The following is a 26,727-nucleotide window of genomic DNA, read 5'->3' as shown; positions in this document are numbered from 1 at the left end:
AAGCTAACCAAGGTAGCTAAGAATATCTGAGTACAGATACAATCATATGTTTATTTGGCATCTGAACATTATACATCTACCCCCACATGAGCTCCCTTTCTCAAAGTTCTTCAGGCCTTTCCAACTCAGTATTCTGAAACTAATGCCCCCTTTTCTATTAGTTTTACAGTATATTTTCTGGATAAAGTTTCCATATGCTCAGTCAACAAACACAAGCCGGATACCCAGAGATCCGCCTCAATTCATTTCTTTTCCTTTCTCCCCATATTGATTGGGTTATAGCTGATAAATGTGTTTTTAAATGCCCTTCTAAATAGCTTCCTTTAGTAATCATCATCACTCCTGTCTCAATTCAGGTCCTGGTATTCTCTAGGAATAGCCTTCTAAGTCCTTCCCTTGAGCCTGCCCCTTCCCTTAAGTATCCCCAGTTCTACCTCAGAGCAAAGTTTTTACCTGTCATACTTTCCTTAATGCCACACATTGTCTCTCCTGTTAATAAAAATCCCTTTGATTATGTGCACTTGCCTTTAGATTTCACATCCACTCCTACTGCCTTCCTGTTTCAGAATAAAAGCTCGATCTGTAGTAAACAAGTTGCTGTTGTCTGTTTACCATGGTGTCAGTTGTTCCTTCCTTGCCCGAGCATACATACATCATTCTGTTTAAAAACTTTTCCCTCCAATGTAATGATCCTTATCCCAAATACAGAGCAAGAGTGCCCAACTCTCGAAATGATTTTCTTCGTAATGTTCTTGAAAAATGGGATTCCTTCCTCCATTTTTTTTTTTTTTTTTAATCATTGCCCCTTCCGCCCTAAAAGAAGCAGGTTGTGAAATTTTGTTTTCACCTCTAACTCCTTTTCTGAATTGTTTATTCCTGGTTTCTTTATAGGAGGCAAGGACTTCTTCCCTATTCTTCTCCATTGTTCTGGTATTAGTAGGAAGGTGGACTATCACACAGTAGGGGCTCCATACTCACTGGTTGAATACCTTTGTGAGTTTGTGAGTTAAACGTCTCACAGAATGGCTTTATCAGCTACCATGTACTAGCATATTTGCTGTTGAAGAGTAATGAGCTGGGATTGCTGGTGCACACCTGTAATTTCAGGTACTCAGGAAACGGAGGCAGGAGGATCACAAGTTCGAGGTTAGCCTTGGCAATTTAGTGAGATTCTAGCTCAGGATCAAATAGAAAGGACTGGGGAGGTAGCTCAGTATTAGAATGCTCTGGATTCAATTCCTAGTGTGTATATATATATATAAACTGAATCAATAACAACTGAAAACACAGGAGTTTTTATATTATCAATAAAATTTAGCCACTTTTGGAGTAAGGCTTCAATATATTTAGGTATGGGTATAATATATAAAGATTAAGGAACTCTTTCTATTGATAATTATGAAATAATATACAAATACATAATAATTGACTTCTCATACGCTACTAAAATTGGAACTTGATAACATGTAAATGGTCAAGTAGTTAAGGTTATGAAGAAATTAAGAGTCAAAAAGCAATATTTATAAAAATGAGAAATTGCTTGGCTACTTCACATTAATTCCTAATAATATATGGTGAAAAGCCATCATTTTGGTCCCAGAACACTACCTCATTACTTGTAGTTTTTTTGGAGGGGTGGTGTGAGTACTGGGTATTGAACCTAGGGGTGCTTTACCACTGGGCTACATCCCCAGCACTTTTTATTTTATTTTATTTTATTTTATTTTATTTTTAAGACAGGTTCTCACTAGATTGCCCAGTCTGACCTTGAACTCACAATCCTCTTGCATCAGCCTCTGCAATGGCTGGGACTACAGGTGTGCGTCACCATGACTGGATACTTGGGACTATTATCTAAAGAAAACAAATCAGTGTTTGTTTTCTTCTTTAACCCTGAGAACTAACCTTGATGTTAAGCATGTCCTACCTGCATTCCTTGGACCCCATAGGGGACAAGACTTGCCTTTCGAAGTGGTCCACCACAGTCTAAACCTTTTAGGTGCTTTCATAACATGATGAGAGACATCCTCCAGATCATCCCTCCCTTATTTCCTTGACAGTTTCTACGGTAGTGTATCTGTGCTAACTCATTGACTCGTTTTTCTCAGGATGTCCTTCTGTAATACATTCGTACTGTAACTACTAGTATGTGCAGCATATTTTGAGATCCTCAAACCTAAAGGGATCACTTCAGTTCCTGTGGGACACCTGCATTGAGTCGGGAGAGTGTGGGGGTGGTCGTTCACCTGCATCTTGGGACACATAAGGTTGGTTCCCCTCTTTTAATCTTCGTTTTGGTAAAATTCACACTCAGTAAATTATCCTCTCCTTTTATGGCTTTTTGTACATGCTTTTATACATTCTGTTAAATTGTGACTTTGCCTATTAATTCTCTACCTGTGGCAAAACTACTGATCCAATGATTCTACTCTCTTAGGTATCTAAGCCTAACCATCAGTCTGTGGTTAATGAAAGTTCTCCAGATCAAAATTTTCAAATTATCTTTTATATTTTTTCAATTTACTATTTTCTAACCTTTATGCTTACTTCTGTGTATTTATCTTTTGGGAAGTGTGGTAAGGCAAGAAGCATTGTGATTGTACATTTGAAATTTTTAAATGTTTTAATTTCTGCCACCTTTGATTCACTTCACTGAATTTTTATTTTTGTGTGTTTTAATTTGATCTTCTTTTTATTATACCAGAGTATTTACATGTCTCACAATCATTGCTCATCTTTGAGGTGGCTCCCTGAAAAGCATTCTTTGGCTCTGTCGTCCACTCTTTGTACAGGTGGCGCCCCACATTCACTCTAAAAGGTGTTCAAACCCATTGCATTATACCTTGTCTCTTTTTTCATATTCTCGTCTCTCCATGCGTTTATCTGCCTGATATTATGTCTCTCCATTTCTCTCCTAAATTGTAATATGATTGTTGTAAGTACCGATACCGAACAACAAATCCTATCATTATGGACAACTCTAATGTACTGATAAAAAATGCGAAAAAAAACAAAAATAAAAACTAAAATAAACTTAAAAAATAGTGGACCCTCAAATGTAATTGTGATTATAAATATGTAAAGGATTATGTAAATCATCTCACTATTCTAAAATTCAATTTGCTTATATGTAAAATGACAAATTATACTGTCAATTCCAAGTGGGCTGTTATGAGGAGCGTCTGGAAAATAGATAAAAAAGGAGAAAATCTCTCATGCTTCCTGGTCTATCAATGTTAAACTAATTTATTATAGCCCTAGCAGTGCAGGTTAGTATGAGTGTGCAGGGGTCCACATGCTAGTGTTTATTGTATGTGTGTTCTTTCAAGCAAACTATAGAGCACTCTCTCACTTCATAAGTTACATGTTTATGAGATTTTACAGTTTTACCTTTTTCATCTCTACATCTGTGCCATTGCTTGTATTCGTCATATACTTTTGACTATTAATCCTTTGAGAAACTCAAAATTGATATTTTAGTCACTGCAAACAAAGTAGTTTATAATATGAACAGAAAAAAAATGTCAATGCATTTGAACGATTGCAATTGATCTACTAGATATTGCAAGAAACATTGTGATTGTGCATTACTGTAGCTCAACATTAACAGCTTTTTCAGTATAAGTGACTGACATTGCCAACATAAGCAAACTAGGAAACTTATGCAGTTTTTTATAAATTTTTTAAGTTTATGTTATAAATTTTTAACCAAAGCCTAAAGAAAAGAATTCTAGTTATTGCATAAATGTGTGCATTAATGTGTTCTTTCAGAGTCCTTTCCATTTATTATTTAACAAATGATCATATTGTTCTGACTAGGAGGTAATTGGAGCACCTTTCCATTGGAGCATCTCCTGTGGGAATATTTCCTCAACAGTTAAGTAAGAGGATATATATTTTCTAAATGAATCATATTCATAAAGTGATTAAAACTGTATATGCTGTTCCTCAGGTAAGAGAAATTTTCAGAACACTATCAGAATATTTAGGAAAACTAAAAATGAAGATGAATATATTCTTTTGTTATAATCTTCATACATTAAATATGTAGTATAAAATGTGGTGTGTGTGTGTGTGTGTGTGTGTGTGTGTGTATTGCTGAGGATCAAACCCGAGGCCTCTGGTATGCTAAGCAACTACTCTATCATTAAGCTAGATCTCTAGGCCCAAAGTCCTTTAACTCTTCCATTACATAGGTGAACAAAGTATATTCATCAGAATCTAATTTATACAAAGATCCACTGAATAATCAAATGAGTATGTCAGGGAAAACAACAGAAAAAATAGAATATGCCGAATTTATGTTTGTATAGATAAATTTAAAATGTTTCAAATAGACTTCATGCTTTCAATTCAACATGGAAGAAAATGACCCAGTTTAAACTATGAACAAGCAGTAATTAATCAATAAAAAGCAAAAGTGCATTTGCTTTATACACATATTTGGAGTATCTATTTGTTTTACTGAGAAAAACAATATTCTGTTAATTTGTTTTGCTATTTATATAATCCAGAGCCACTCAGAGCTTACTAGTGACTTCCAATACTTCTTTCATTGAATCTTTTTAAAATCCAAATATATCAAGGAAGCAAGTCTTGCTTATTTCAGTGGGGATGGAGGGGATGGTGATATCACTCGCAGAAGGGAGCTGAAGTCTAAGAGGCGGCAATGTAAGACTCTCAAAGGGCAGGCACCATGAGTGGAGACATTGCATTGGCCCCTGCCTCTGGGATTTAGCTTTAAGAGTCACCTTAAAAGTAAAATATTGCTCACAAAAGTTCATTGATGTACTAAGTCTTTCAAAAATGACTGTTTTCTCTTCCTTGGCAAAGTTAAAATATCAACAACAAACCTAAAGATATTTGGAGTTTTTTGCCATGTATTCAAATTGTACTTCTAGATATGGATTTATATTAATTTAAAAGTTGACCATATTTTATTAAATTCTTCAGAAAAAGTCATAATCAAATATGGAATCCAGTATTTATTGGATTAATCCGGATAGAATAATGTTTGAGTGTGTATGAAACAACAAATAAACCTATAGTTAAAGAGAAATATCAAACTCAGGGTTTCTGATAACATACATATTTTCAATATTTAGTTATAATCCTAATTTAGTGACCCAATTTTGTTAAGTAGAACAAAATGTCTGATAATAAAATGTTTCTACTATGTAGTCGTCTTAAATGTATAACCAAAACTGGCCACACTAAAAACTTTGCTTTCTGTCATTGTCCTTTTTTTTGGTGCGTTGAATCAGTCTACCTGCTGTGTATCATTACTCTGCTTGTTCAATCAAGTATATTGATATTTTAAAAGAGGAAAAAAATCACTGGGGAGAAATCCTATCACATACGGTTTTTAACCATGACATCGAGCAATGAACATTTATTTTCATATTCCAAATCCTGTGTTACTTACCATGACCTCAGTACATTATCTAACTGATAGCAGGAATTATATGAGGCTTGACCTTTCTCTTGTGAATCCTAATCACATTTAAAATGGGCACATTTCATACTATTGAACAAAGTTGTATTTAATTTTTTTTTTTCCTGTACCTCACTTGCATGTACTTTCTTTGGTCAAGCAGTCAAAACTCTAAGAGAAGGGGAGTCATCTGATCACTACACAAATACAAACACAATGACTGTATGCAGAAAATGACAATAGAGACGACAAATTTCCATCACCCTCATTAAACTAGGAATGTATTATACTTAAATGATACATTATAGCATACAAATTAACTTCATATTATTCCAACCTCTCTATTCTTATTCCCTCTACAGTATTTATAAGCAATCACTAAGAACCACTGTGTAAGTTTTTCCAATTTTTTATAAAATGAATTTTGTCATGCTATTAAATACATAAATTATATATCAATATATACACATACACACACACATATATAAACACATGTTAATTGAGTTATACAGACTTAATATTTACACAGTTGATTTATGATATTCATATTAGATTTTAATTGGCTTTTTTAATTGGCTTGTTTTTGATTAGCAAAAGAAAACTTACCAACAAAATGAACCATATTTTTTGGAAATTCTAAATTTATTAATGTGATACAGTACCATCATTTTCTGTAAATTTCTCTTTATTCAAAGTTTGCCTTTGATTTTTTTTTCCTGGTTAATCCATTTGAGTATATGTTGTTCCCTAATATTGTAGAAATATTTATTTATTAGACACTTAATTTTTTTTCTCTAATGACTGTAACTGTAACACTCCTACCAGGAGCATAAGAATGTTTATTTACTTCATTGCTTAATCATCATTTGGTAAAGACTTAAATTTTTGTTATTTTCAAGTGTTGTGCACAGTTTTATAAAATTTACATTTTCATTTTTCGGACCATTGTTAAATACATATATGTTGTTCATAGAGGTATCTTTATTGTGTCTGTATGTATATTTGTGTCCATTTTTTATGGAATTTCACTACATCATTAAAAGCACAAGTTTACCTATTTCTCCAGTCTGTGACTTATTCTTTTACTCTATTTGTGGGATCTTATCATGCAGACCTTTAAGGTTATAAATCCGCAGACTAATCAATCTTTGTGAGTTGACTTGTGTTTGAGGATCTCTTAGATGATGAGTGATAAACTCATTTTTCACTTGTAAAGTGTGGGTATGCACTATGAAAAACATCAATGACCTTGGCAGCTTTGACATTTGAGGGACCCTCAGGAGGAGAAAGTTCTCCAGATGTGAGAAAGAAAACACTGGGATATTGTTTGAAGACTCATGAAAAGAGAGACTTTCTAAGTGTGCTGCTGAAACGTGAGCATTACATTTACACATCTCCTTTAGGAAAGCACCCTGTGAATATACTGTATGTTCCAAAGTTATTGTGCTACTGGAAATGTAGTATAACGTCCTGCCTTGGGAAAGAGAATGATTTTCCACAAAGTCATAATTAAAAATCATAAAAAAGAATGAAGAAGACCGGAAAGGACAAAGGGAGTGGCTGAGGGAAGGGGTAGAGAGGAAGGCATCCATCTTACTCAGAGCGTTTTTCACTTCTTTGCCTTTATTGTTTCTAACAATTCTTTGAAAAAATATTATCCTAATATTGACAATTCTTCATAATCCTGGCAACCAATCCAGAAGATTGTTGAAAATGTTGCTTCCTCTCATTCTGTCATTCTAGTCCATCACTAATCTAATCTATTACTATTTTAATCCAAAATATCTCTTCTCTTACTGATAGAATTGACACCAATCTATTGAAACTGGAACTTGACTTATATTCATGACTCTAAGTAGCTAATAGATTATCATTTGCAGCAGATCATGTGCACTCAAGACTGACTCAAATTTCCTATTGTTTTGGGGTACATAAAAATTAACAAAGTAAATACAATGAATCAGTGCAAACTAGAATAAAATTGATCCTGAAAGTAGTGCAGTCTTATGGTCTAATAGAAACTGAATTTACATATAGATAACTCTTTGACACATTGTTTAACAATAAGACTAATGAAGACAGATTTATTCTAATTCTTCTTTTTATTTAAACATTTGCTCTTAGTTTTAAGTTTATATTTTGCTATACAAATTATTTGTTAACTTAAATTCAAATATTATTTTTGTTATTTGTGAAATATTTTAATTGAGTCTTAGTGAATAGTTACATTGCTACTATTTCATGGAATGAATCTACAAGCAATACCTAAAAATATAAAAGTTTTAAAAAATGGATGGAATTAGAGAATATCATGCTAAGTGAAATAAGCCAGTCCCAAAATACCAAAGGCCGAACAAATGTTTTCCCTAAGTGGATGATGATATAAAATGGGGATGGGGAGATAGGGGGTGAGAGAAGATGGAGGAAATTAATTATATAGAGGGAAATGAAAGCAGGGAGTGGGTATGAAAAATGGTGGAATGAGACAAACATCATTACCCTATATACATGTATGATTGCACGAATGGTATGAATCTACATTGTGTACAACCATAGAAATGAAAAGATGTACCCCATTTGTGTACAATGAATCAAAATGCAAAATGTGGACTGCAAAAATAAAAAAAAAAAAAAATAAAAAAAAAAACTCAAAAAAAAATAAGAGGCCAATAATGTCAGATGCTGTGGAGTGGTCATCAATGAGAATGGAATAAGAGCAAGAGAATTTGTCTGCCTTAATTTTAAATAACACTAGAATTTGAAGTTACATGTATTACTTTTATAATCATAAATAAATTAGCTATTTCCATTTGGAAAAAAATCATGTTTCATATTTTTTCAGAATGATTCTACTGATTTTCACCTGAGTTTTGAAGGAGTGCAAAAATAGAGCATGTAAGTAATTTGGATTTCCAAAAGAAATGAAATAACCAACAATTTTGCTAAAATAAGACATTTCAATACCAAGTTGTTTAATAAATTTGAATAAAATGTGTGCTTTCATAAATTTTCATGATCTCTCCTCCTCCTGAAATATTAATTCTACCAAGAATCATCACAAAGAGGCCTAGTGGAGGGATAGTTGTTTGTTTATAAAATTAGCTCCTAAAATATTAGAACACAGGAGGTTGCTACTCCATAAGATCAACATAAATCAGCATTTTATATGTAGATACTTACTTTAAATAAAATTTATTAATGCCTTTTGTTATTTATTCTCTGTTATAGAATTTATAATGCTTAATTCTGAAAGAGCATAGATTATAGCAAATCATTTTACACAGGTACTGAAAGGTCTAGAATTCTGACCTCTTTTTTTCCTATGATGTGAACACTGACCTACCATCTTGTCATTTTCTCCTGAACTTCTGCTCACCCAATTATATACTGACAAGAAAATGATATAACAATGTAGTGTATTTTCCCTTGATATATAATGTTGTTCATTATTTTCATAGCAGCATGAATGACGATCTGAATATCTTCAGCTTGTGCTATGAGATTTCAGCATGAATAACGTCACTGAAGTTACCGTGTTTGTACTCAAGGGCTTCACAGACTGCAAAGAACTGCAGATGGTTCTCTTCTTCTTGTTTCTACCAGTTTACCTTTTCACTCTCATAGGTAATTTAGGATTGATTATATTGGTCTCTGGGGATTCCAGGCTCTGCAACCAATGTACTATTTTCTGAGTGCTTTATTGTTTTGGATGCCTGCTTTTCTACTGTTATTACTCCAAAATGTAATAGATTTTCTTTCAAAACAAAAGTCATTTCATTCCTTGGATGTGCAGCACAAATGTTTCTTGCTGTTACTTTGGAACCACAGAGTGCTTTCTCTTGGCAGCCATGGCTTATGATCGCTATGTGGCCATCTACAACCCACTTCTCTATTCAGTGAGCATGTCACCCAGGGTCTATGTGCCACTCATCATCGCTCCCTACATTGGAGGAATGTTACATGCTAGTATTCACACAGTGGCACTTTTAGCTTGTCCTTCTGTGGTCCAATGAAATTAGACATATATTCTGTGATATTCCTCCTCTACTGGCCATTTTTTGTTCTGACACTCACATAAACAAGCTTCTGCTCTTCCTCTTTGTGAGCTCCATTGAGATAGACACCATTCTGATTGTCCTGATCTCCTATGGCTTCATCCTGTTGGCCATTCTGAAGATGCATTCTGCTGAAGGGAGGAGGAAAGTGTTCTCTATCTGTGGCTCCCACCTGACTGGAGTGTCCATTTACCATGGGACCATCCTCTTCATGTATATGAGACCAAGTTCCAGCTATGCTTTGGAGCATGACATGATTGTGTCGATATTTTACACCATTGTGATTCCCATGCTGAATCCTATCATCTACAGCTTGAGAACAAAGATGTTAAGGAAGCAATTAATAGAATGTTTGGGAAAAGTTAGTGTATGGATAAACTGGATTTTTCAAATAAAGTTTGAAGTGACAAAATGAAGAATAAATTACAAGATGCCCTTATTGCCTGTTCTGAGAAACAAAGGTAGTATTTTATTTTAGTGCTGTTTTTCTTTTGTTTTTTTCTTTGAACATTCTGAAATAAAGATAATAGTCACTCTGGAATCTACGCAGATTTTACGCATGTAAGAAAGTATTGTCTATTTGTTTCTTTTTAAGTTCACACACACACATACCCGTGTACACATATACGTACATGTAAGTTGATAGTTATTGTTTCCTATGGCCACCTTCACAGAACATCCTAGGCCAGGTTGCTTCAACAAGAAGTTCATTTGAATTCGGTTCCATAGGCTACATGTCTAACACCAGTGTGTTGGCAGGTTGATACAGTCTGAGGACTCCTCCATGATTTATAGATACCCATCTTTCCCCATTTTTCTTATGATCTTTCCTCTGTATATACATCTGTGTCTTAATCTCCACTTTTTTGTAAGGACGTTGGACAAATTGAATTAAGGCCCACACAGGAGTCCTCTTAAACCATACAGGGTTATCCTTCACCTCCATAGAACTCAAATTGTATGGGTTGTCATCATTGCAATTATATATAACTTTATATATTATATCTGAATACTTTATCAAATATGCATTCAATTAGAGAACTACAGATCACAAAGACCATGTAATCCTACCCACCTGTCTATTCAATGGTATCTGACACCTGTTCAGAGTATTGTACTCCAGGTTCATGTCTATGCAGCAAGCTAATTGCAGTCTGTGGTTCAGACACTACAGATAACCTGCTCAGATTCCTGGGTGTCCTCATGGAACTGATTTGTGAGAATGCATTTCTTCCTTTCACTGCTATGGTCAAAGCATGGGTACAAATGCCATTTCTTAAATTCTCACAGAAGACAGTTGATGTTAGCATTTATCAGGGTTATACTTAAACTCAAGAATAATGAAAGGGAAGTATCATTCAGAGAGAAAGGTACAGTTGATTGGAAATTTGGTTCTTATAGACTGAGCCTCCATTCACCATTATGATTTTCAGCAGATCAGAGCCTACTCTGCCTTTTTCCTTGCTATTGAACTAGGGTCCATTTGTCCCTACTACTCAGTGATGTTCTCATGAATGCTACCATTCCCCATTGCCCAGGCCCAAAAACAAAAGGACAGGAAAAGGTCTGTATTGTGCTTACATTTAGCAGATCTCATTTTCATTGCACTGACGCATCTCCTCTAAAAGTAATTTAAGGGGCTGTGTCCTTTCTCCCTGCTCCATTCTTCTCTTCCTCACGTTCAGTTCCTATCTTCCTTCATATACATTCTTACGTTCATTATTATTATTACTTCTATATGATCATAATGCACTAACTAAGACAATAGCAATGTTGGGAGATCAGTAGGGTAGAGCACGCGGATCAAGAGGAGGAAGGAGGGGGAAGGGAAAGTACCAGGGAATGAGATTGAGTAAATTATGTTAATGCATGAATATGGTATAATGAATCCTATTATTATGCATAATTATGATGCATCAATAAAAAAGAGAGCTAAGTCTTTTTCTCAATCATTGCCAACATGTTTTAATTTCAACAGTACATTGTGGTCAGATTACAGCATGCAATTAAATTCCATGTCCATAAATTGGGACTAAGTTTAAACAACACCTCAAAAATACGAATACCTAACATCTCTTAGCACAAAATATTATAACTTTTTTGTCTTTGTCTCTCCTGTTTGGAAGAGTTTTCTCTATTGTTCACTTAGTTACACCCCTAGGTTTTCCTTATTAATTAAGGTCTCATTGAAAACATACAATCATTGAAATTTACTTCCATTGTATTCTTTCATCTTCCTTTTTCTTAAATGTGTTTTTTGCTGTCTTCACTATTTTATATAACATCTATTTAGATAAATATTTCTTCCACTGACTATTTTACAAAGCCTAAGCCAATGATACATAATCTTGCTCAATAAATACATCTTAATAAGTGAATACTTTAGTTAGGAAACTATCAAATACAGTTTATTTCAATTAGAAAAAATAAATAATTTAATTTAAATATTAATTATTTACAGATTTCCTTGTTACTCTTTTCTCTTTTAGTTTTTCTTCTTTCTTGTTAGTCAAATTTTGCCATTCTTTCCTAGATTTCTGAAATGTGTGTGTGTGTGTATGCATATATAATGAATGATGTGTTTTGGCATTCCACATATTTTAATAAGTCTTATTCTAAATATTAATATTTTTATTTCTTTCTTATTTCTTTTCGCTTCAGAATGGTTATGCAGTTTATTCTTAAGTGCCTAATGGGGATGATTCCAGAAGTTCTGTTTTTTATTTATTTAATTTTTTTAGTTGTAGATGGACACAATACCTTTATTTTATTTATTTAGTCTTTTAATGTGGTGTAGGGTATCAAACCCAGGGCCTCACACATGCTAGGCAAGTGCTCTTCCACTGAGCCACAACTCCAGCCCAAGAGGTTCTGTTTTTAATTTTATTTTCTTTTGTTTTTTCTAAACAGAATTCAGTTCATATTATTTTCTATATTGGATCTCCTTTGCAGCTAATGTATGACAATTTTCCATGATTATTTCATGGAATCAGAAGATAGTCCTCTCTTATTTGGTGCTTGATATAAATGTATCTACAAATAACTTTTTACTGTGTAGATTGTTGTCTATGTCTTCAATATGTTGTCAACTGAAAATTTTCTTCGAGATGTATTAGGTTTTCCCAAGGTTCACGTCCTCTCATGTATTTCTTCTTCTAAGTCATCCATGTGAATTAAATTTAATTATCACAAAGTCCTCTTTTTTGTTTAGTTTGATTCTCCTTCCTACATTCTGTATCTGATATTAAAATCACAATCAGTGCTTTCTGTTTGCAGATGGGTGTCTAAAGTATATTTTTATCCAGTCTTCTGTTTAACTTCTCTATACACATTGTAGTATTTTTGACCTTTAAGGAACAGCACTAAGAAGAGTGGAGTAGCATCCCTCCCATTGGAAGCATCAATTTAACTACTGTCAATGCAGAAAAATTACCTTCAGAAGAGACAGGAAACCAAGCTGCAGATGGCAGCACCAGGGTGCTGCCCAGTAGTAACGAAAGATGCACTGCAGAGGAGAGGCTGGACAACTTTGCATTACCCACATTCCCAGCTCCCTCAGCCACTGGCAACACAGAAAGGTCTGTTAACTTTGGGCATTGGGATGTGAACACAGGTCCTCACCTGTTACACCAACACTGGTCCATCCCAGTAAAACTCAGCATTGAGCAGACCCACGGTCCTGTATTCCAGTACAAGACCACAGACTTAGACTCCAGAACTACCCTGGTGCCAGGTGGTCTGCCTAGTCCCCAACTTCAGGCTGATCTGGAGACCTAGATCTCCACTGTCATCAGCAGGCTGACTGCAGCAGCCATCACGTTCATTCAGCCCAGAGCAACCAGCAAGTTTCAGTGACACCTGGCTGCAGACATGCTGCATCACTCTACTCATTGAACATTTAGGAAGGAAAAGTTAAAAAAACAAGTAAAAAATACAAATACAAACACAGTATAGCAACTCTTAACATACCGTTTGCCTAGCATTAGGTATTACAAGTAATTATGAGTTATAATTTAAGCAATGATTTTAAGTGTATGAGAGGATACACATAAGTTATATGCAAATACTACACACTTTCCCTGAAGGACTTGAGCATCTGTAGAGTTTGGTATGGGAAGTGAGCCTAGTCTAAGACACCGAAGAAGGCCAAGGAGAACTGTATGAGAGAGAATGTACATATGTGCACTAGGCCTCATTACTGATTAAACATTCTGAATTTCAGCACAGGTCTTTTTTAATTTAATGCACTGTGAAAATGTAAAGATAGAAAGAGCCCGCACCTGTGTAAATACAAATACGAGGCTCTTCCCAAACTGCCCCTCGTAAAAGCTGCAAAGAATTTTCGTCTCTTATATTATCTGTAAAGGCCATGTGGCTGACCCAAAAGCAAATTTAAAGATAATGATAACCCTCCTCTCGGAGGTCAGGAAGACCCAGAACTTAAAATAACATGCTTTGTATACAATTTTATATGTTAACCAATTAAAAATAACACTGTAAACTGCTTGCCTTTCATTATAAAAACCCTGCTAAACAAGGGCTCGGGGCCTCTTAGCGTCACCCGTTACCGAGTGCGCGGAGGACCAAGCTCAAGCTTCCTAATAAATGACTCTTTGTTGCTTGCATTTATCGGGGTCTCTGGTGGTCTTTGTGGGGTCTCGAGCCACTGGGCACAACAAAACATTAATCTGTTACTGACTAATCAAGACAGCTAAGAATCTCTGAGACACATTCTATCTCTAACCCCAAAATGGTTTCATTTCTCATTGTCTTTCAAGTTTCTCAAACTCAATATTCTGAAACTGATGTCATTACTCTCCTTGAACTTATATTATTATAATTTTTTCTGGGTAAAACCTTTCCATATATTCAGTCAACACAAGCCAGATATCTGGAACATCAGCCTAGATTCATCTCACTTACCTTCTCCAGAGATTTATAGGGTTAGGATTTATCTCCCAGATGGCCTTCAGATGAGGTTCCTCTTTTCTAATAATCATCAGGCTATCTCTTTTTTTTTTTTTCCTTTTTTGTTTTTGAAACAAAGCTTTCAATAATATTTAGAAACAGTCATATCAATATTCAATAATAAACATGTGGAAGTATTATTCATGCATGATAAAAGTAAATATCTAGTACAATAATCTTTGACTCATAAAGCTCTATTACATGTGAGACTTGATGCAATTGAGTTATGATAAAACAAATGGTCAGTGGTAATGCTCAAGAAAATAAACAATTGCCCAGCCAATCTAGCTTGCCTCAACCTAACAGGTAGTAGAAAGTCATAGTTTGTATCCTAGAATTGTATTTCTAGTTATTTATTTAAGAAAATAAATCATTTTTTATTTTGCATTTTCTAAAACATTTTAACAGAGTTATTCATATAATTACACAACAGTGGAGGAAACAATTCAACAAATGTCACTGTTTGAATATAATAGATTACTCTAAAGTCATGAATATTAAAGATACAAATCAGATATTAATTTAATACCTATTATGTTTTCAACATCATGCTGAGGTTTTGCATATACAATTCAATTTTTACAAATACATGAGGCAGGTCCTGGTATATTATTGTAATTTGCAGCCAAGGACACTCAATCAGAGAAGTTCAGAAATCTTCATAAAGGTATTACTTGATATTCCTGGAAACAAATTCAGAATTATCCATAATTCTGTTTATCCCCAAGGATAAACTGTCCCATAATACCATAATCTTCATTTGAAAAATCATAATTATACAATCTTGGGAATTAAAAAATTAGAAGATAGCATGATATACTTTAAAAAGAAGATTATAAATATACATGGTGTGATAGTATAATGTTACCCAAAGTCTTTTTTCTAAATATTCTTGTTCACAAATGATAGCAAAGACCCATGGAGAAGTTCTTGATTCTTGAGCTGAGGTGAGTGAGGAAAATACAAGACACCAGAGAGCATCAAGTGGAAAAATAAAGTAATTTTTAAATGACAGAGACATGTCCAGAAAGCAAAGCACACAGGACACAATTTGATGGTGCTATTAACAAAGCTGGAATAATTTGAGAAAGAAAATAAATGATCATAGCATTAGATAATAACCCCAAATAAAATCATTAACAGTTTTCACATTGTTATAAACTAAAAACTGAATAAACAAGTATATAGGCAGGAAATATCAACCCTTCTTCACACGATTATTTCAATTAATGTGTGTTAACAGAATAAGGAAATAGGAACAATCTACTGAAATGCCATAAAATTGCTACAGGTAACAGACATGAAAATGGAAAAAAAAAGTCATAGTGGCATATTTACAGAGTCTAAATTATCTCTCCCTGAATTTTTTTTTTCCATTACAAGGAAAGTAATCGTAACTTTACAAAGAAGTGTGGCAGTCAAGAAGAAGTGTGGTAGTCAAGTTTAATATCACCAATAAATATCACTTATCAACATCACATACCCTGTCATAAGATGAAAAATCCATCTGCATAATTTCTTACAAAGTTTAAATGACCTTGATTCAATTATTAGAAATTATCAGGCAAACATCAGTTGAGAAACATTCTGTAAAGCACTTGCCCAGTGCCCCTGAAATGTATCATAGTTGTAAATGTAAAGGGGGAAAAATATATCCCAACCACAGTGCAGGTGACTTAAGAGAGATAACCTTAATTGTAACACAGTACAAAGTGTTAGATACGGGGAGAGGAAAAAGAAGACTTTCATGGAAAAACTGGTGAAAATGAATGGTCTCTAATTATATAATTTTATAATGGTAAATTTCTTAAAACTAATTTTTTTACTGTTGTAATTTTGTTATTTAAGGTATTTACTTTAGTGTAGATGGTGAAGCATATGTACAAACTTTATGAGCCCAAGATATTTAAATAAAAATTAGCAATACTTAAATTATGGCATTCAAGAGGGACCTATAGGTAGAGATAGATTCAATTGAGCCCAAGGTCATATTACATCCATTCATTCTGTAGTATGGACATTGGTATCCCTATAGCAGTTGCAGGTTGGTGACCACTTATTAGTTCACCAAAGGTCCTCTTAGTTAATAACTTAGACAAATTTTGAAAATTGAAAGAAGCAATTAAGTCTAAAGCGAAAACAGGTGCAGTCTCATTTTTCATCTTTGTAGGTCACATGAAGATAAGTGGTTGTCCTCGAACACTTCTTAAATCAATGTATATTGAATAGATACATAAGAGAATGGAATGAAATTTGAGATTTCAAGTGTATAGCACAATACTTTCAAAATTTTGTTTTCTCCAGATGCATGCTTTAGGAGAATATATATATTGTACCCTTTCTTTTCTCCTAATATATGATTATGTTGGTTATCAGGAAGTGACATGGCATGTCTTTAAGAGTTTCTATTTTTTTAATATCTCCAATTTGACAGATACAATTAGAGAATATTTTCCCTAAGAATGGAAGTCTACATGGAGAATTGGCATGTTGCATTATTGCAATACTGAATCCTTTTAAAAATCAAAAAGATAAGATCAAAATCACACTAGAAGAAATTATTTAGACAAGTCTCGTAGGAACCTTCTAAATTAATGGTTGTGAAAGTGTAGTCCATGGTCTGGGCCATTTTGAAAATTTCACTTGTAATGGGCCAAAGTTAGATCTAAGAAACCAACTCTTTATAATCGTGTGGTTCAAGAAGCTTCCTTAAAATAAGCAAACAAATACTGTATAATAATACAAATTCAGTTTGAGGAGTATTGATCTATCATCTGAACATCAAACTGAGATCACAATCTTTATGTTTCCTTTAGGCTTCTTGCTTGTTTTCTGAGCTCACACTCTATAGTCAACCAAATGCTTTTTTGGATCTACCATTGTGTCTGTCAATTACAAATCACTGAATGCCTGTGTTAAATCTGTACACTGTTAGCATGGATACTCTCCTAATTTCAGCATACATTAAGAACACTAAATCAGTGAGCAGAAAAACTGGCTTCTGGCAGTGAGGGTACCTGGGAAGACTAGGTAGAGGAAGAGTTAATCTGAGATTCTCTAGCACCATATGTCTTACAGATTATCATAAGGATGTAATGTTTTTGGAAATGTTTCACATTCATATTTACTGATAAGATCAAAGTAAACATTTTCAAAACTTGATCAATTAAATTTTTCAGTATGTCCATGGCCATATAAATGAAATAAGGTGGGGAACATGCAGCTCTGAATGTTTCCCTTTGTGTTCTTTTCCAGGAAAATTAGGTTTGACCTCAGGGTACAATTAAAATACAGACCACAAGAGACCAAAGACGATAATTGATGAAATTCTTTATGAGGTGAGTGTAAGACTTTGAGAAGGTGGCATTTCTGCTAGAGAAGAAGTCTAACACACTAGATTGCAAAGGAAAATCCTTTGTTGTAGGACTTTCTTAGAAATATACCAAGAAAAAACAAATAAAAGAACTAGTCCTGACTATGAATAAGGGTTTAAACTAAAAAGAAGTTTTAATTCCTAAGAAGGCCATGAAAATAATTATCTTGATTAATTTGTCTTTTCCTTCTAATATATCAATGGATGGTAACATACAGAATCCAGTACTAACATCAAACCCGCTAATAGTTTTACCAATACTATGATATTGATAAAGGTTCATGATAGTGGAGATATAGTTCTCTTCTAAATAATAGTAGAAGCAGCAGCACCAGTAAGAGTAGATCCAAGTCCCTGTATTTACTATTCATGGAACTCAGTGTGGTGGATGAGGGAAAGATAAAAAATGTAAAAATAGGTGGAAGATAGCTATAAGACAAGGGTTCTTCCTTAGGTGACTGAATCCTGGGTAAGTCTAAGTTAAGCATCTTCTTTCCATAACTCCTGTTTATGTACGTTTATGTATTATGTATAGGTTACTCATACTGAGAGTTTCTTTATATGTTTAAAGTATCAAGTAGATCTTATGGAAAATGGTTTTAGTAATAAGCAAGACAACCTGCCTGCACTGAGGAAAAACTTGTTGAATGAATATATAGGACCACTTGTGAGCCTACGGCACACTGAATAATTAAAGATGCATAACACAGCTCAAGTCTCTTTGGGTTACTGTGCTAAATGTAGGAAACAAACTTGGTGTAACTTTTCACGTCAGTTTCAGTTTCCTTTATTTATCATATGTTGAGATCAATTTAATTAGAAAAGTATTTTTCTACTTTCTGTGAGAGCACCTTATAGTTAAACCCTTGGTTTTAAATATTCGTAGCCTTCTTATCACTGATGTGGAAACTACTATGCCACAATGAATTTGTCATTACCTGAGGTTATATATGCTTTATCTTGAAAACAAGCCTGCTTTCTAATTATACACATGAAACAATTTGAACTATTTTATCAATTAAAGTCCTCAAGTGGACTTAATTCAGCAACAGTGACAACTGGTAAAGATAGCATAAAGAATGTTTGCATTGCTATGTAATAGTAAAGGAGTTTTATAATTTTCCTTTCACAATAAAACCTACCCAAGCTTATTGGGCCAAAAAGAATATTAGATGTGTCCATGTGAGATTTTATTAAGATCTTAAAATAATGGTGTAAACCATTAGAAGCTAAGAAATAAGACTTCAACTTAAAAAATGTCACTAAAGTCATAAATTATAGCTTCTTTCCCTACATGTGTTTTAATTTTCAGAGAAAATAATGTAACTAACTCCAGTAAATAAATTACTAAGTATATAACGTTGGACCTAATGGTAGTCTTGGGGAGAAGGTGGTATATCTATAAAGAAATCTCTTTACATCATTAGAGGGTTATTTTTAACAGTGCTACCAAGTCTATGTAATGATGTTTGATTTTTTTTTGCTAGTGTCTGCTAGTTCTGTGAAAATAAAACTCATGTACAAGTCACAGATACCTTGAAGTCACTGAATGTTCATGTTCCCCCGTCAGGTTCTCAGCTAGAGGCTGTCTACTCTGATCCTGGGCCTTTTCACTTGAGTCCATCTTCTCACTCTCCTCCGCTACTTTATCAGGTAAAGTCAAAGCCCTGAGTTATAATGGCTGGGAACAATTTCACTAAGGTGACTCTCTTTGTCCTCTCTGGATTTGCAAATCACCCTGAATTACAGGTCAGCCTTTTCTTAGTATTTCTCTTCATTTATATTTTCACTGTTTTGGGGAACCTGGGACTCATCCTGCTAATCAGAACCGACTCTGGGCTGCACACACCTATGTACTTCTTCCTTAGCAATTTAGCTCTCATTGACATATTTTATTCCTCTACTGTGACACCCAAGGCGCTGGTAAATTTCCAATCCAAACAGAAATCCATCTCCTTTGTGGGCTGCTTTGTTCAAATGTACTTTTTTGTTGGTTTGGTGTGCAGTGAATGTTTTCTTCTGGGATCAATGGCCTATGATCGTTATGTAGCGATCTGCAATCCTTTATTGTATGGGGCAATCATGTCCCAGAAAGTGTGCGCCTGGTTAGGAGCAGTGCCCTATGCCATGGGTTTCACAGACTCGCTGATCTCCGTCTGCATGATAAGCAGTTTGGACTTCTGTGATTCCAGCATCAATCACTTTTTCTGTGACACCACAGCTCTTTTGGCTCTGTCCTGTAGAGAGGCATTTGGCACAGAATTGGTGATCTTTATTTTAGCAGCATTCACTCTTCTTAGTTCACTCCTCCTCATCACAGTGACTTACGTCAGCATCATCTCAGCCATCCTGAGGATCCAGTCTGCAGCAGGCAGGTGGAAGGCCTTCTCCACCTGTGCCTCCCACCTCACGGGGGTAACCATCTTCTATGGGTCCCTGATTTTCACATACTTGCAGCCTGACAATACATCATCCCTGACCCAGGCACAAGTGGCATCTGTGTTCTATACCATTGTCATTCCAATGCTGAATCCTTTGATCTACAGTCTGAGGAACAAAGATGTGAAAAATGCTTTTCTGCGAGTCATGCATGGAAGACTTTTCCCACAGCAGATCTTACGCGTTACACTTTAAACTGTAAGCCATTGATTACTCCACTGTTTAGGAAAGATCTCAAACCATGTGACACGAACTAAATGAGAATGTAGAGCCTTGAAATGTGCGATGTGAATTATTTAATTTGTTCCTACAAATTTGTTCCTTCCCTCTGAGTCTCTACAGTGGGAAGTTTTCTCAGCAAATTCATTTTACAAGGAACTAAGAATGTGCATATGTGAGCATGTCATATCATTGAAAGATGTTGTAAAAAGAGCTAATTTGACACTTAAAATAGTTTAACATTCTGTGTCCTTGAATATTAGTAAGAATAGAAAATAACAGATATATGCATGAGTTTTACTAGGAATCCAAAATAGCATCTCATCACCCAGCACCCAAGATGAACCAGTACAGAACTTTAAAAAAACATTGTTCACAGGGTGATATGAAGATCGAAATTATTTTCTAGCAACCACCTGTGTGGATAACAGAAATCAGGAAACAAATTAGATGGATGTCTTGATATTGTGGAGTCATTTTCTCATAACTGTAAAATGTTTTATCATTTGTCTGTGAAACATAATTTTTAATGACAGGTGGTATATAGTATGAAAGGGAGAAAAATCTGTGTGTGTGTGTGTGTGTGTGTGTGTACATGTATATGTACAGATGAGTTTATTTTCTTACATGATAACTTTCTGAGGTATGACTCTCCCAAACTAAACTTTACAATGTAATATTTTGCATCATAAACTTTTATAGGTAACAACTTAGAAACATGCTGCTGCATTATTTTAAGGATGCATGAGTCTACTTCACAAATCACTTTCTTTTCAAATCCTAGATAAATCTCTTTTCCCTAATTACAGTTTCTGGTTACTATTTGTTCTTACAAAAATTTTCTATCACCATCATTTGAAAATATTTAATGGATATTTAATGGATTACATTTCACTTCTTTTCTAATTTTGCTACTGTGATCTTTATTCATATGTATATGAAACCTCATGGCTTTTATATCTCAATATATTACCCTAATTCTAATTGCATGTAAATTTATTTGGATTACATTGAGTGCATATTATTCCATGAATAATTGCAAATATCAGGAAAATGAAACTATAAGTTATGTATCTAATAAACTGATTTATCTAATTTTTGATCAATAAACTATGCATCCAACTGTTGTTCTGTTTCATATTATTGATAATTTATTGTCAGTGTGCATCAGGGAGCAATAACATTCTACTGTTTTTTTTAACTACTTGAAAGAGATAGAAAGAGATAGCAGTCTATTTTATTTGCCCAAAGTTATGCTGAAATTTTCATATATACTTGTATTCAGTATGATCCTCACCTAAGCCCCTGGCTCACCTCCACTTTCTCTCCTCCAATCCCCTTCTCTGCATCTCCCCTCTATGCTCCATAGTGCATCCCTTTCCAGAGGGTGTCTCACCTTTTCTTCAGTCATTCTGCTTTACTCTTCAAGTCCTGATGTGGTCTCCCTGATGTGGTCTCTCCTTTATCAAATAGCTAAGATCTACAATCTTTGGGACTAGTCCCATCCCCAGCAGTAACATAGGTTGTGAGCTTTGTAAGATATCTTTATTGCTTAATAACTTTGGGCAGGGAGAATGTTCCACATTTAAAGTCTGTTATGTATCCTTAGTGTCTGTCCCTTTTGTTGGGTGTGGGGTACCTTTGTAATGTTCTTGATAACCACTTATCTTCTTGGACTTTGTGTTCTATTTTACCAACTTTAAGATAACTTTTCTATCATCTTTTGTAAATGTTCTTAATTGCTTTACTTTGAGAAATATTTCAGGAATTCTGGAAGAAACAAACTAGAAAATGAAAATAAAATCAATATCAAAAATTTGATTCTTATATATAGATTCAGAATCCTTTATACACCTGTATGTAAATATTAAACGTGTGTTGGAAATGAATTTCAGATTATTACTGCTTAATTGGAGAAAGTTTTGTAGAATAAACAAGGATTTTGTCCAGGATATTTGTCGCAAAATATAGGGGCAGGGAGAACATGGGCAAGACTGTCCAAAAATAGCTAAAGTAAACAGATAAAATAAAAGTGTACTTCAAAATTGAAATCTCTTACTATTGTAAATCTCTTACTATTATGAAATGTAAGTACCTTAGTGAAAAAAATTATATTTATTAATTGTAACAGATTTCTCTAAAAAGCTGAAAATGATTTGTGAATCAAAATCTGAACCACTGAAACATCCTGGAAAACTATTTTTAAGAGAAAAAACTCAAAGTCTCCAAGTACTGTCTCCTCTTTTTTTCTTTTTTAATAGCATGTACCACTATCAACACAGATAATTCGTATCTTTCCTCCATTAGCCCTTTCTATCAACACCAAAGAATGACACTCTGGCTACATAGTCTTCCTTGTTAGTCTTCATACTACACAACTGTCTTCTGCACAGGCCTTTGCCCTGATTTCCTACCACGTGTAACACTTTATTCCAAAGTACATGCACGTTCACTGTCATTTCTTTTCCAATCCAACTCCTAAACCCCCATCTACTAGGCTACTTCACATGTTAAGTATTTATATATTATTTATAACACATTTAACCTTCTAATATGTTTCATCACTTAGTTGTGATTTTCATTTCCTCTTACTGAGAATTTATAATCTTTAGAATCTACGAGCAGCATAACAGATATAGTCTCACACCCGTATCAATATATATGTACTGTTTATAACAGGTGGTTGGTTACAAGTAATCCATAAATTTCAATAAATTTGCAAACACTAATTTAAAGGAGTCACATATTCTGGCTGCAGTGGAAGAGAATTTTAAATTCATCTTTAAAAAATACCAAAATGGGTTTCAACTAAAATTTTTAAAAACTTAAAATCCCAATTTGACATTATTCTTAGTCAAATTAAAAATTGAAAATTCATCTTTAGATTCTCTGTATAATATACTAGAATGAAAGTAATCCAGATCACCACATAAAAGTCAAAAGGAAAGTGGCACTCAGATCATATACAGTTATTAATTTCTAGCATTATTAAACAGATTAGAAGTAAGATAAGCAATTACTACTAGATGCTATAGAAAGAATACTGAATTCAACATAGGAAAGTAGGGGAAATAGAGTAATAACATTCAAATAACCATGAATTAGAAATTTGAATAAATGAACAGTATTTCTCAAAAAATGGGCAGGAAGGTGAAAAAGAAAAAGTGTAACAATGTACTCACAATAGAGAAATTATAAAATTATAAGGTGACAGATATGCTGATGACCATGAGCTGATCACTAGTTATCTTGCACGTGAACTAAAACACCAAACTCTATTTCATAAATATATACTAATATTTTGTGTAATTCAGAAAATAAAGAATCCTTCTCTTCTCAAGTGACCCAAAGATAAAAGAAAAAAATAAAATAATAATAAGAATAATCCAGGGGAAAATGGGTGGTGAGGAAGAAAGGGGGAGAGAGAAAGGAGAGAAGGTAGATATTATATATGTGTGGATGAGCTAGAAATTAAACTACATCATTGCTTGAATTAAAAGGGATATAAAATCTGTGCTCAGATTTAGTCTTCTGCTACACAAAGTACTAAGATAAGAGTCATCCAGCCATCATAAACAGCTCAAATCAGTTTCAGTGTTAAGAAAATCTTGCAAAAGAACACCATGCTCAGGGAGATTTTGTAATCCTGGTGCCTGTGAGGGAGACATTGATATAGAAAGCCACACTTTGCCTCTCATTTGTCTTAAACCACAAGTTTGTTTATTTGTTACATAGTTCGATGCAGGCTTTGAAATCTACAAATTAGCCTCAGAATCAGCTAAAACTCTGATGAATATAACTGCCCTTCCAAAAGTTCTTTAAAGAGGTAACACATACGAAAATCTCTTCTTTGTCCACACAAACTATCACTTGAATTTCTGGGGTATGTGCACACATTCCTCAAGTTATTTTTCTCCACACTTTTTAATTAGTGCCTTATAGTTGTGCATGATGGTTACATTTATTTTTGCATATTCATACCTGCACACAAAATAACAATATAATTTGGCCAACATCACTACCCAGCACTTCTCTGTCTCCCCTCCTCCCACCCCGTTCCCCTTCCTCTGTTCTACTGATCTCCCTTTGCTTTTCATGTGATCACCACCACCCACAATTCTTTTCCTTTTTTCTCTCTAGCTTCCACATATGAGAGAAAACATATGACCCTTGACTGTGTGAGTTTGGCGTATTTCACTTAATATGTTGGTCTCAATTTCCAGAAATTTCATTTTTCTTTATGGCTGAATAAAAGTCCACTCTGTCTATATGCCAACATTTTCTTTATCCATTCATCTGTTGATGGATACTTAGGCTGGTTCCAAAGTTTGACTATTGTAAATTGTGCTTCTTTAAATACTGGTATGAACACATCACTACAGTATGATAAGTTTAATTCTTGAGGATGAATGCAAAGGAATGGCATAGTTAGGTCATAAGGTGGTTCCATGCTTAATCTTTTGAGGAACTTCCATACTGACTTCCATTGTGGTTGTACTAATTTACAATTCCACCAACAGTGTAAAATTTTTTCTCTTTCTCCACATCTTCTCCTTTATTTATTACAATTTGTATTCCTGATGGCAGGTTTTATGACAGGTGTGAGATAAAATCTCAGTGTAGTTTTGATTTGCATTTCCTTAATTGCTATTGATGTTGAACATTTTTTCATGTATTTGTTGACCATTTGTATTTCTTCTTTTAAGAAGAGTCTATTGAATTAATTTGCCCATTTATTAATTGGTTTTGGTGCTTTTTGAGTTCTTTATTCTAAATCTTAATCCTCTTTCAGAGAAGTAGCTAGCAAAGATGTTCTCCCTTTCTTTAGGTTCTCTCTTCACGTTCCTAATTTCTTCCTTTGCCGTTAGAAGAACTACAATTTGACCTTGTCTCATTTATTAACTCTTGGCATTATTTCCTGAACTTTAGGGATCCTATTGAGAAAGTCATTGCCTGATCTATGTGCTGGAGTGTTGACCATATATTTTCTTCTAGGAGATGCATAGTCTGTGGTGTAATTTCTAGGTCATTGATACAGTTTGAGTTGGGTTTTTGTGCAGGACAAGAGATGAGGATCTGGTCTCATTCTTCTACATATGGATAACCAATTTTCCTAGCATATTTGGTTAAATAGGCTGTCTTTTCTCCAATGTTCATTTTTGTTGCCTTTGTCAAGAATCAGGTGACTATAGATGTTTGAGTTTACCCCTGTGCCTTCTATTCCCTACCACTGACCTATATGTCTGTTTTATGCCAGTATCATTTATACAAAGTCATTTTTGTATCTATATGAAAGTCAATTTTTTTCTTGAATTAATGAAAGATTCATGAAAATCTTTTACATTGATTTTCACTGTGTACCTTTTCATATTTTCCCTTTGCTTCCTCATCTTGGACAAATAACCCCCCATGGAATATTTCAGCTTTTCTAATATTTTAACTTACTTTTAGTCTTCCTTTAAAGAAATACATTTGATCTGAATATTTATAAAGTTACTGAGCTTTTGACTAATCAATTACTAAATTTTTACTAGTCTCTGGGCTAATCTTGTCTTACTGCTTCCATTTTTCTTTTATAAAATATATTAAAAAGTCAACAATTCTAAAATAGTAAATCATGTTTCTTAAATTTTGCATGTGGAGGGAAGTGACACTGTCAAACCAGATTGAAAAGCCTGAGCCATTCCTAAGGCGTCAGATGCCTACCTATGTGACAGAGCTGGGACCATCTGAGAGGCACCCTGAACACCCAATTCTTGAAATCAATTCAGAAAGCCTTCAGACAAGTCACTCAGAGTAACAAGAGTGAGTTTATTAAAGGCATAGGAAAAAGGAAAAGGGGACACTATCATGGGAGAGAATGGGTCTTCTCATAGAGGAGAGGGACAAGGTGCCTCTCCTGCATTTCAGTTTTATTGGGGATCCCAGAGAAGTTTCCAGAGAGCCTTGCCCAGGTCCTCCCCTTGAATTTTGACTGACAACAAGATAATAGGCTTTCAAGTAGCTATTGCCATGACACCTCTAGGTCCCATTGGCCCATTGCTGACCAGTTCTAATTAGATTCTTAATCATTTTTATATGTTTAATGGTTAGGAGGAATTATTCTTATATTCCAGAATATAAGAATATTCTTATCTGGTCTGGGAAAAGGGTCATAAAATTATCTCCCTCCAAAGTAACTTAGTTCTTCTTATCAATGTTATTTCCTGCCTGCACTTCCTTGCAGATAACAGGTAGTT

General features: G+C 34.3%; 1 protein-coding gene and 1 pseudogene across 2 annotated transcripts; both read left to right on the top strand.

Moving 5' to 3' along the window:
• The first annotated feature begins 8,943 nt into the window (after nt 1-8,943).
• LOC306638451 (olfactory receptor 5T7-like) lies at nt 8,944-13,266 on the top strand (annotated as a pseudogene). Its single transcript has 2 exons — nt 8,944-9,850; nt 12,914-13,266. The product of its transcript is annotated as an olfactory receptor 5T7-like (transcript).
• Nucleotides 13,267-19,507: 6,241 nt separating this feature from the next.
• LOC306638450 (olfactory receptor 8I2) lies at nt 19,508-20,464 on the top strand (the record flags this gene model as incomplete). The annotated part of the gene is made up of 1 exon (XM_079101720.1): nt 19,508-20,464. The coding sequence occupies one exon, from the start codon at nt 19,508-19,510 to the stop codon at nt 20,462-20,464; it is 957 nt and encodes a 318-aa protein (XP_078957846.1).
• Between the last annotated feature and the right edge of the window lie 6,263 nt (nt 20,465-26,727).

The sequence above is a fragment of the Sciurus vulgaris genome (assembly GCF_902686455.1).
Source record: "Sciurus vulgaris genome assembly, chromosome: 11".
NCBI lineage: Eukaryota > Metazoa > Chordata > Mammalia > Rodentia > Sciuridae > Sciurus > Sciurus vulgaris.
Note: the sequence above shows the minus strand (reverse complement) of the source record. Positions and strands in the feature narration are given on the sequence as shown.